Source organism: Tachyglossus aculeatus, chromosome 11 (assembly GCF_015852505.1).
Source record: "Tachyglossus aculeatus isolate mTacAcu1 chromosome 11, mTacAcu1.pri, whole genome shotgun sequence".
NCBI lineage: Eukaryota > Metazoa > Chordata > Mammalia > Monotremata > Tachyglossidae > Tachyglossus > Tachyglossus aculeatus.
Genome location: NC_052076.1, coordinates 35,443,706 through 35,456,487, shown reverse-complemented (window position 1 = coordinate 35,456,487; position 12,782 = coordinate 35,443,706). Strand labels below are relative to the sequence as shown.

Below are 12,782 nucleotides of genomic sequence, written 5' to 3'. Positions count from 1 at the left end.
TGACTGCCCTACGGGACCCTGAAGTTTCTTTTAATATTGAAAATATTTAAATATTTAAAACCCAATTAAAAGGATCAGCAGAACACTGTTACTGCAAGCCTGCTCAGAGAATTGAGTTATCACGGCCCTGGAGAATCATCCACAACCTTCATAGAGGCGAAAGCACGTCCTAATTTTGAAAGGAACATTTTATTAAGGCAAATGGAGTGGCCAATTGGACTGGAAAATTTGTTTTTAAAAGGAGAGCGGGAGCAACGCTGAAACTGAGCAGCAGTTTGGATATTTCTTCCCTGTCTTCGAAACTTATTTTAAATGGTTTCTCTTGAAACCAAAGACCCGTGAGCATACAAACGCACAACGGCTTGCCCTCCAATTGAACGCTTCTCTTGCGGATTCAAGAGCATGGTAATCAAGGGCTGGGAGTTAGAGGACTCACCTTTGTGCTGCGCAAGTGTGAAGATGAAAGAGACCCAAATTCTAAGTAGCGATGAGAAATTCATCCTGGAATTTTCAAAAGAGAAAATGAGAAGGAAAAAAAAAAGCTCGTCAATGTAAATAGAGTAGAAGATGCTGTCGGCAGAGAGCCCGGACGCTCCCCCAAGCCATCGCAGAATGGTTTCGTGCTTCAGCCTCAGCTGTCCTGATTTGGGTGGAAAAACTAGGGAAAGTCTTTGGGTCCTCGTAGGCTCTACTGACGATTCTGACTGCCCCCATCACTTTCCAACTTGGAAGGATGATGAAATCCTTCGGGTCCCTAGTGAGGGTTGTCCTGCTCTCCCTGTCCCCAGAGTGAGGAGCAAATGCTAGCTGGGATCGGGAACAGAAAAGTGCCCTGTTGGGTGAGTGCATCTGAGTTTGGCATCCGGAGGGCAGTGAGGCTTCCTGCCCCTCACAGCTCAATGTCCTGCCAGCTGCAGGCTGACCCTTCCCAGACTGATGGTGATGGCTTTCCATCCTAATCGAATCCAGGTTCCTGCCATCCCATCAGGGGCCCCTCATCCCCCCGTAACCACCCCTGCCCTGGTGACGGTTCCACGAGGTGGGATGAGCTGATCTCCCTGGATGGCCGACCGGAGACCGAGATGGCCAGAACCTCTGTTTGGAGACAGGAGTCCCTTCAGGAGAAAAATCAGTGGTACCCGGCCGTGGGGGAAAAATAAAGCCCTACCTCTCCCAGTAAATTACAATTAAAAATGAAGGGATGGGCTTCTGCCCCAACAGTTCACTGGCATCTACAGTGCTCACTGTGGGCAGGGAGTGTATCTGTTTATTGTTATATTGGACTTTCCCAAGATCTCAGTACAGTGGTCTGCATGCAGTAAGTGCTCAGTAAATTCAATTGACTGACTGACTGACTGCCTGGAACATATGAAGCACTTCACAGATACCGCAATTATTATTGTCATCTAATTGGTGCCACCATATTAATCAAACAAGGCACACTACAAAAGCAAATTTATCTGCTCTCCTCCATTTAAAACCAGCAACTTGGCTCATCGTGATGAGTGCGAACACAGCTTACTGCAATTAGACATTATTTGTGTATTAAACATATTTGTGTATACTCAACTGCACACCCACTTGCAAAGCTGTACACACACACACACACACACACTCATTCAGCAGAATCAGCTCATAGTAACCTGGCAAGAAAATGCCAGGTTTTCTTTTCCTTAATTTAAATCCATGCTCTATTTCCTAACTGGCCGAAGTTGCAGGAAATTCATGCTGGGATACCATAACGATTGGTTTTTGCATGAAGCTCCTTCCCAAACACATGCAACTATTCCAAATGCATCATAAATCTCATCTGTCTCACTAAAGGTGGTAGGGAAGCATCAGCAAAGAATCCACTCAGCTCAGGACACAGAAACACAACAGAGCACCAGTTTAAACTTGAACCCTAGGGGAACAGCCCAGATGGGAGCAGCGGCATGGTTTCATTTTAGTATTTGCATTTCAGAATAAAAGCAAAAGAAGACTGAAAAGTCACCAACCTGTTCTGCGGAGACTGGAGGAATTAGGTCGGAAATATTAAACCAAATCTTGGTAAACCAGGAAAAATTAGGTAAAACAGGAATGCATGTCAACACTTCCCAACCTGCTGCCAATTATTTCTGATTACTGAAGTGATGTCTGAGTCCCTGACTCTCGAAACCAAATATTCAGTTTGTCCTATGTTAGAGGCAGATAAGTGCTGAGTTGCAATCAAGTTTTTTCTATTGATTAAGCAAAAGTAAATCTAAAGATCAGTTTCAGGATTGCCCAAAGAAGCTCTTTTCCTGAAAAACTAAACCTTTTTTTTTTTTGAAAAAAAAAGTAGTAGATTCAGATGGAAATGTCTGTTTCTTCCAGTTGAATCCTTGGCCTTTCTGATCAAAATCACTTTGCACTGAAAAAACACAAAGAAAAACTCCCCTCCACCTTTGTACCAAAAAAAAAAGGCTCCTATATAGAGTTACAGAATTAGCATCAAACAGCATGGGATTAAAATACCAAACAAAGCTACTGCCCCTTGTCCCCCCACATTTAAATAAAGTTGGTATTCCACCAGTCTTTTTTGTTTCTCTAGATTTGACTAGTTGCCAATAGATAGACGTGGCTCTGCTCTTTCACAGGTATGTAAAATGTATTTAAAGACACCAATACCGTCTGTCCAGAGTGTTTCTAGGGTTTACTTCATTCCTTGTCTCTCTGATACACCGCCACTCAAATGACCAGGTCAGACCAGTTTTCAGGCAAGGCATTATGGGAGTAGTCCCAGTCTGAATGATGGACAATTCAAAGGAAAAAGGGAAAAAAAAAGTCACAGCTTGGGGTCTGCTTGGGGCCCACTGTAAAATGTTACAGGGGGATGGAAGGGACAAGAGAGGGGGGCTTTCAGCATCAAGTGTCAAAACCTGGGTGCCTTCTCAAAATTAGGAGAAGGTTACAGGTCTCTAGCTTCCAACATGAAAAGCCGGGGAAGAGATTGGAGAGGGAGAAAAGGGCAGACTGGGGTGAAATCCATTTTAAGATGGAAAACTAGTTTCACGTCGCCTTGGAGTTGGAAGTTCAGGAGTAGACTCTAAATTCTTCGGCTGACTAGATTGTTTAAACTTGGTTAGGTGAAGAATAAATGCCTCAATTTGGTGCCTTTCAGGAGAAATTTAAAGAGAAAAAGCATCTGGGGAAAGGAGAGGACATACTCGATTTTAGTTTGGAAAATTCTTCACGTCAGCTGTTTTTGAAGTTGCTCCGTCTGGGGCAAGGTATTTTGGAAGACTAGTACAGTGCTCTGATCAGTGCTCTACACACAGTAGGTGCTCAGAAAATCCCACTGATGCTAGTGCTTTATATCCACCTTTTTCCTCTTGCTGGTCTCCCAAGCGCCTCCTCAGTGCACTGCATACAGTATGTGACCTTGGACATGGCAATTAACTTCTCTGGGCCTCAGTTACCTCATCTGTAAATGGGGATTAAGACTGTAAGCCCCATCTGGGACATGGACTATGTACAACCAGATTATTGTGTAGCACAGTGCTTAGTACAGTGACTGGCACAAAGTTAGTGCTTAACAAACTCCATTTAAAAAAGTGTTCAATAAATACAATTGATTGATTGCTGTTAAATCTTGGAGATGCTTCCAATATAGCAATCTGAAATCCTATGGGTTCTAGGAATGTCCCAGAATGCACTGCCCTGTAGGTTTTTTTTATGGCATTTGTTCAGTGCCTACTATGTGCCAGGCACTCTACTAAGTGCTGAGGTAGATAATAATAATAATAATGGTGGCATTTATTAAGCGCTTACTATGTGCAAAGCACTGTTCTAAGCGCTGGGGTGGTTACAAGGTGATCAGGTTGTCCCACGGGGGGCTCACAGTCTTCATCCCCATTTTACAGATGAGGGAACTGAGGCCAAGAGAGGTTAAGTGACTTGCCCAAAGTCACACAGCTAATTGGTGGAGTCAGGATTTGAACCCAAGACCTCTGACTCCAAAGCCTGTGCTCTTTCCATTGAGCCACACTGCTTCTCATAGATGCAAACTAATCAGTTTGGACACCATCCATGTCCCACATGGGGCTCGCAGTTTTCATCCCCATTTTATAGCTGATTTAACTGAGGCACAGAGAAATGAAGTGACTTCCCTGAGGTCACACAGCAGATAAGTGGCAGAGCCAGGATTGGAATCCAGGTCCTTTTGATCTATCCTCTAGGTCACGCTGCTGAGATGGGATCAGAATTCCTTCACCCTGCCAGACAACCTAAACCACCCCCTGTAGACTGTAAGCTTGTTGTGAGCAAGGAATGTGTCTGTTTACTGGTGTACTCTCCCAAGCACTTAGTACAGTGTTCTGCACACAGTAGGCACTCAATAAATACGATGGAATGAATGCATGAATTTGATAATAAGAGACATGGTCGCCCCCCCGACAAGGCATCTCTGAGCAAGTTATCGTGATGGTTCAGTATTCCTTCTTCCTTATGCACACAGGTGTCTTTCTGCCAGAGTCCTCAAAATACCCTTGACCGAATGCCACAGGAGAATGCTAGCTAAGAGGACACCTGCTCGGAGCAGGGCACAATGGGTTTGTTGAAGGGGGAATGCAAATCGGGATCGCTGTGGGGATGATCAATGCTTGGTGCTGTTCGTCTACCCCAGGTGTCCTGAGGGACTTCGTGTGAAATAACCTTTCTGAGCTCAGTTTCCCCAACTAGAGAATGCAGCAAAGGATCCTTCTTTCCTCCCAGAGAAGCTGCATAAAGATCTAATCATCTGATTCTGCCCTTCAGTAAGAAAAACAAGTCAGTGATTTCTATCAATGGTGGGGTCTAGTGGAAAGAACCCGGCCCTGCGAGTCAGAGGACCTGGGTTCTATTCCCAACACTGTCACTTGTCTGCTGTGTGACTTTGGTCAAGTCACTTCACTTTTCTGGGCTTCGTGTGAAATGGGGATTCAATAATACTGTTCCACCTCTCCTTTAGATTTTGAACCATGTGTGGGACAGGAACTGTGCCCCATCTGATTATCTTGTATCTACCGTAGTGATTAGTACAGTGCTTGCCACACAGTAAGTGCTTAATAAACACAGCTTTAAGATGGCATGCATTAGAGAAGCAGAGTGGCTCAGTGAAAAGAGTATGGGCTTGGGGGTCAGAGGTCATGGGTTCATATCCCGGCTCTTGAATCCAGGTTCAAATTCCGGCTCCACCACATGTCTGCTGTGTGACCTTGGGCAAGTCACTTAACTTCTCTAAGCCTCAGTTACCTCATCTGTAAAATGGGGATTAAAGACTGTGAGCCCCACATGGGACAACCTGATCACCTTGTATCCCCCCCAGTGCTTAGAACAGTGCTTTGCACATAGTAAGTGCTTAACAAATGCCATTATTATTATTATTATTAATAAACGACGATGATGATGCTATTTGTTAAGCATTTACTATGTGGCAAGCACTGTACAAAGCACTCCTGGAGATACAAGATAATTAGGTAGGTTGTGGTCCCTGTCCCACACAGCCTAAGCAAGAGGAAGAACAGGAATTGACTCCCCATTTTACAGATGAGGGAACTGAGGCACAGAGAAGTTAAGTAACTTCCAGGTCCTTGCTCTTTCTGCCAGGCCACGGCTTCCCAATACCTTGTCATCTATCCCAGTGCATGGGCCTAGTAGTAGAAAACCTGTATTCTAATCCAGACTCTGCCACCTGTCTAATAATAATTATGGTATTTGTTAAGCACTTACTGTGTGCAGAGCACTGTTCTAAGTGCTGGGGTAGATACAAGGTAATCAGGTTGTCCCATGTGGGGCTCACAGTCTTAATCCCCATTTTAATCCCCATGTCTGTTGGGCAACTCACTTCTCCATGCCTCATTTACCTCTGTAAAATGCTATGAAAGCTGTGAGTCCTGTGTGGGATAGGGACTGTGTTTATCTACCCCAGCGTTTAGTACAGTGCCTGGCATATATTAAGAGCTTAACAAATGCCATAAAACGAATTAACAAACAAATAAATAAATCAGATCAGTCACAGTCCCACCCTATACAGGTTTCATAGCCTAAGGGGAAGGGAGAATTAAGTAATTAATCTGCAGGAAACTGAGCCATAGAAAGTTAAGCGACTTGCCCAAGGTCACACTGTAGGCAAGTGACAGAAATATGATGTAGTGTCACTACTGAAAAAGTCAAATCACCACTCTTCCTGTCTTCAAAGCCCTACTAAAATCATATCTCTTCCCAAATGTCTTCCTTGTCAAGCTATTACCCTTCCTTCTACATTGCTTAGTTATTTATACCTGAATCACTTTAGCATTTATGTATACACATATATACCCTGTACCCTCCCCCATCTATAACAACATCTGCCTTTCCCACTAAATTGCAAGCTCCTTGAGGACAGGGATTGTGTGTACCAACCCAACTGTACACTCTCCCAAGTGCTTAATAAAGTGCTCTCAAAAGAGACAGCTCAATAAATAACCACTTATTGACTGATTGATTGGGATGCTTTAAAGAAGTCTGGCATGGGATGCAGTTCCTGGAGCCACGGTATTTTTTTAATGGTATTTGTTCATCGCTTATTATGTGTCCATCGCTGTTCTAAGCACTGATTTCTAAAAGGATGGGGAAAAACTAGGGAGTATCTGGGGCAGAACCACGAGTCAATCATAAGCTCCTCTTCATGGCTGTAAACTCCCTTATTCATTTATTTATCCAATCGTATTTATTGAGCGCTTACTGTGTCCAGAGCACTGTACTAAGCGCTTGGAAAGTGCAGTTCGGCAACAGAGGCAATCCCTACCCAACAAGGGGCTCTCAGTCTACAAGACGTGTTCACAGTCTCTGCAAGCCCCTCCTCTTGTCTGTAAGCTCCCCCTTTAGCCTGTAAACTCCTCCTCTCATCTATAAGCACCTCCTTTCATCTGTAAATTTCTTAAGCTCCTCCTCTTGTTGATAAACACCTTCTCTCGTCTGGAGTCTCTCCTTTCATCTGTAAGCATCTCCACTCATCTGTAAGCTCCTTCTGTAGTTTAAACTCCTCCTTTTCCTTGTAAGTGCCTTATCTCAACTATAAACACCTCCTGTAGATCATTCTCTCTTTCATAAGCACTTCCTCTCACCTATAAACTCCTCTCATTTGCAAGGTCCTCCGCTGTTCTGGAAACACCTCCTCTTGTCTATAAGCACCTCCTTTCAACTGTAAGCTCCTCCTTTCAACTGTAAGCTCCTCCTTTAGCCTGAAAGCTCCTCCTCTTGTTTCTATGTACCTCCTCTCATCTGTAAGCTCCTCCTCTCATCAGAGAGGCAGCGTGGTTAAGTGGAAAGAGTCTGGGCTTGGGAGTCAGAGGTTGTGGGTTCTAATGTCTGGGCCTCGGTTCCCTCATCTGTCAAATGGGGATGAAGACTGTGAGCCCCCCGTTGGACAACTTGATTACCTTGTATCCCCCCCAAAGCTTAGAACAGTGCTCAGCACATAGTAAGCGCTTAACAAATACCATCATCATTATCATTTTTATTATTATCCTCCTTTCATATGTAAGCTCCTCCTCTCATCTGTAAGCACCGCCTATCATCTGAATGCCCCTTCTCTCATCTGTAACCTCCTCCTCTCATCTCATCTGTAAGCTCCTTCTCTCTTCTGTAAACTCCTCTTTTGGCCTGGAAGTGCCTCATCTCCTCTGTAAGCTCCTCTTTTCATCTGTAAACTCCTTCTCTTGTTTACAAGGACCTCCTTTTTGTCTGTAAACTCCTCCTTTAGTCTGAAATCTCCTCCTCTTGTTTATTAGCACCACCTCTCGACTGTAACCGCCTTCTAAGATCTGTAAGGTTAACCAGTGGCCTGGAAACTGAACTATGAAATCAATCAACCAAACAATCAAGTGTTCAATGTATTGAGTACTTCCTATGTGCAGAGCACTGTACTAAGCATTTAGGAGAGTGCGATACAACAGAATTGGCAGATGTTCACTGCCCATAACAAGTCTACAGTTTAGTTGGGGAGAGGAACAGATTAGGCACTGTATGTTTCTGATGTAATTTTGCTTTGGGACCTGAAAGAGATTAATTTTCCCCATCAGTAGAAGACCCTCAAGGAAAGAGGAGGTAAGCTTCACGGGATCATCTAGTAATGATCCTGTGGGCCCCATAGGCCTCTAAGATCACCTCTGAAAGTCACTTCCTAAATTGGGAGAACCCAAGCTGGGCCTCATCTTCCTAGCCTTTGAAACAGGGCTACCGTTATCTTTCAGGGCTAAGCCACCAGGTCCCTGTTCAGTGCCCTTCAGGGCCCCGGAGATCACGGACAGGAGCAGTCGCCCTCTGTGACTAAGAATTTCAAAGTGATCAATGTAGGCACTATTAGAAGCAGCGTGGCCTAGTGGATAGAGTGTGAGCCTTGGAGTCAGAAGGACCTGGGTTCTAATGCGGGCTCTGTCACAAGTGTGATATGTGACCTTTGGCAAGTCACTTCACATCTCTGGGCCTCAGTTACCTCATCTGTAAAATGGGGATTAAGACTGTGAGCCCCGTGTGGGGCAGGGACTGTGTCCAACCTGATTTGCTTGTATCCACCCAAGCGCTTACTACAGTGCCTGGCATACAGTGCCAAAGTTATTATTATTATTACTGTCATTTCCCATTTCCATTCAAATTCTTACTTGCTGAGACTGACTTCTTTTTAGCCCTGCCCAATTTATTCATGGCCCTGGACTGAGGACTTTGTCTCATCCCTCTGGTGGAGCTATAAGAAAAATGGCCTCAAAAGCAATCATAACATCCTATTGAATGCCATAAAGATGCTTAATTAACAATAGAGGTGAGGCACCTCTCGAACGTCAATGAGAAATAATGCTTTGTGCCTCTTAAAAGACTACTTCATGATTGGTGTCTAATGTTTAGGGAAACAGCAGTGTACTTCCCAAAGGCCTACTCCAAGCACTTGGACTTGGACTTATTTAAATATCTCTGCTAATTAATAATTAATAAATATTAATTATTCGAATGTCTGTCTCCTCTTCTAGACTGTAAGCTCAGGGAACCTGTCTACCAGAAGCAGCATGGCTCAGTGGAAAGAGCCCGGGCTTGGGAGTCAGAAGTCATGGGCTCAAATCCCGGCTCCACCAATTGTCAGCTGTGTGACTTTGGGCAAGTCACAACTTCTCTGGGCCTCAGTTCCCTCATCTGTAAAATTGGGATTAAGACTGTGAGCCCCCTGTGGGACAACCTGATCACCTTGTTACCTCCCCAGCGCTTAGAACAGTGCTTTACACATAGTAAGTGCTTAATAAATGCCATTATTATTATTATTATTATTCTTATTATTACCAACTCTGTTGCACTGTACCCATCTTTTCCCCTTAACAAAACCTGGATGGAAGCCGCACTGGGGACATGGGAGAGTATGAGAATATGGGTATGGTTGGTATGTTATTATCCCAAGGGCTTAATGCAGTGCTCTGCACACTGCAAGCCCTCAATAAATATCACTGATTGACACAGACAGAAGCGCAGTGGAAAGGGGTAGCAAAGTTCTTGAGGCTCCTTGTGGGGAAGGAAAGTATCTATAAACCCTGTTGTGTTGTACTCTTCCAAGCACTTAGTACAGTGCTCTGCAGAGTAAGTGTTCAATCAATACCATTGATTGATTGAGGGGTACAAATGCAAGGGCGTGGGCATCACAGAAAGGAGGGAGAATAGGATGGAGAGATGAGAAATGCTCAGGAGTCGTGTTTGACCCGAATCACTCCCTCAATGGCTGTGGCTCACCTCTGCCCTTGGGGGAATAAAGCCAAAATACTGGCCTTCGTGGCCCAAGGTCCCTACTCTCCAGGTGGTGCCATCCTAAGAGATCTTATTAGCCAGCAGGAGCCAAATCAGATTAGAACTCACTCTAGGCAATAAAGAAAGGCTTTTAGGCTATTAATCCATCACTCCTCAAGGGCACTCAGTTGAAAAGAGTGCTCGGGCAGTGTTGAGGATAAATAATACAGACCTTCTGTGACATAAGGGGTGAGGCTTCCTTCGGTGAGACTTAAAAAGTCCAAGATACCGAGACACAAGATACCCCCACCAAACCTGTCCAGGACTTAGTTCTGCATACGTAATTGGGAAGACAGGCTGTTACTTTTGCCTGTGTAAACTAGACAGTGTGTTCAAAGCCTAGAGACCCATAGGCTGTATACATTCACGGAGGGACTGCCCTAAACAAGCAAATAGGGAAAGAGAGGAGGAAAACAAAATATGTTTCTTTTGCAAGTGAATTGAAACATAAACCAGGGAGGACTTTGATGCAAATGAGTCTTTTCCCCAAAGGCTTCCCATGTTTATAAGCAATCTGCAACTAAAGACTCTTAATTTCTCATCAAACAGCTCTTTTAGTCCCCTCCCTCCCCTCTGATTATTTAACTCCACAATTGTATTACTTACAGCAACTCTAAAAGCACTCAGGGATGCAGAGTATAAAAGACGTGCTACAAACAGCAATGGCATTGTAATTCTTTGGCAGATTTAGATCTCAAAGCCTATAATAGAGATCCCGTCTCCCTCTATTTTGTAAGCAATATTTATATTCTCCACACTACTCTGTCCCTTTTTAAAAAGGAACAATAGCAGTGACAGGCACATCTTTTCCCCTTAACAAAACCCTGGATGGAAGCTGCACTGGATTATCAATTTATTTCCTTCTCTCCACAATCCCCAAATTTTATGTTCTTTTAGAATCCTGATGTCTCCTTGATAAGAGAGAATCAATCAATCAATCATATTTATTGAGCACTTACTATGTGCAGAGGACTGTACTAAGCGCTTGGGAAGTACAAATTGGCAACATATAGAGACAGTCCCTACCCAACATTGGGCTCACAGTCTAAAAGGGGGAGACAGAGAACAAAACCAAACATACTAACAAAATAAAATAAATAGAACAGATATGTACAAGTAAAATAGAGTAATAAATATGTACAAACATATATACATATATATAGGTGCTGTGGGGAAGGGAAGGAGGTAAGATGGGGGGGATGGAGAGGGGGACGAGGGGGAGAGGAAGGAAGGGGCTAAGTCTGGGAAGGCCTCCTGGAGGAGGTGAGCTCTCAGCAGGGCCTTGAAGGGAGGAAGAGAGCTAGCTTGGCAGATGGGCAGAGGGAGGGCATTCCAGGCCCGGGGGATGACGTGGGCCGGGGGTCGATGGCGGGACAGGCGAGAACGAGGTACGGTGAGATTAGCAGCGGAGGAGCGGAGGGTGCGGGCTGGGCTGTAGAAGGAGAGAAGGGAGGTGAGGTAGGAGGGGGCGAGGTGATGGACAGCCTTGAAGCCCAGAGAAGCAGCAGCGTGGCTCAGTGGAAAGACCCCGGGCTTGGGAGTCAGAGGTCATGGGTTCTAATCCCAGCTCTGCCACATCAGCTGTGTGACTTTGGGCAAGTCACTTAACTAATCTCTGCCTCAGTTACCTAATCTGTAAAATAGGGATTGAGACTGTGAGCCCCACGTGGGACAACCTGATTACCTTGTATCCCCCCAGTGCTTAGAACAGTGCTTTGCACATAGTAAGTGCTTAACAAATACCATTATTATTAGTATGAGACCCAGCTAGAAGTTTTTTAAACCTGCTAAGTCTTCCTACCAGAACCAAGTTCTCTGAAGCATTTGGAATGTCACCTTCTCAGGAGGGGGAAGGAAAGAGGAGGTGAGGGAGGAAGAAGGATGGAAGACCATCAGGTTTGCACATCAGATTAAAGGTTGGTTCGGTTCGGTAACTGTGTCCAATTTGACATTTCAGAGAGCAGCAACAACAGCAGCAGCAGTGAAGAAAGATCTTAACAGCCAGCCAATTTCACACTTTCAGAGCCAACTTTGGGGAGGAATTCCAGCCTGGCTTCGGGAAAGGCAATCTGATTTGGGCATGAAGATTGATTACAGCCATTGCCCAAGTCAGTGATTTTGTTCTAGTGGTAAAGATGCCAGTTAGCTCGCTTGCTCTCAGAAGCAGTTTATGGCTGGGCATCGGCGCTACCAGCAAGGAAACGCGGGTAGGGTGAGGGCACCGTGGGAGAATGGAGCTGGGGTGGAGGTGTGGTGGGGAGAGGGCTATGCAACATACCTGGTTCTTTGGCGAGATCCTCAAATGTGGAGAAAAGGGCTATTACAGAAGAGCAAGGAACATCTGATGATACCTCAGTTTGGGAATTACTTCCATGGTCTGATTTTCCCAGTGCCCAAAATTTTTTCTTATAGCTTAATGCTTGAGAAAGAGAAGCCCTCACACTGTGGGGAATAGGAGTGTGGCCTAGTGGAAGGAGCCCGGACCTGGTTTTCTAATGCCAGTTCTGCCACTTGTCTGCTGGGTGACTTTGGGCAAGTCACTTAACTTCTCTGTGCCTCAGTTACCTCATCTGTAAAATGGGGACGAAATTCCACTCCCTCCAACTTAGACTGGAACCCCATGCGGGACGGGGATTGGGTCCAACCTGATTATCTTGAATCTACCCTAACGCTTAGAACGGTGCCTGGCATGTAGCTTAACACATTGAAAAGTACCAGCAGTTCTGCCACAACACAGGATTTACATCCTTGAAAAACCTCAGGTCAAGGAAAGCTTTTGTTATTTGACTATCAGCTCTTTGAGGGCAGGGGTCATAACTACGAACTACTATACTCTCCCAAGTGCTTACTGCAGTGCTCTGCACACTAGAAACATTCAAGAAATACTGTCGCTGGAAGCTTTGACTGATGTTGCATGGGGGCGCCTGCTTCTTCTGACTGCATCCTATCCAGACATGCTGGTGGAGCAACATTTCCCA

The 12,782-nt window shown here is 44.9% G+C and overlaps 1 protein-coding gene across 1 annotated transcript in view; it reads right to left on the bottom strand.

Moving 5' to 3' along the window:
• Window positions 1-12,782, bottom strand: part of LOC119934570 (tubulin-specific chaperone cofactor E-like protein) — a 136,288-nt gene that overhangs the window by 56,480 nt on the left and 67,026 nt on the right. Inside the window, exon 8 of the mRNA XM_038754100.1 lies at window positions 437-501. Coding sequence (XP_038610028.1) covers window positions 437-501 — 65 coding nt within the window. The remainder of the gene's footprint in view (window positions 1-436; window positions 502-12,782) is intronic.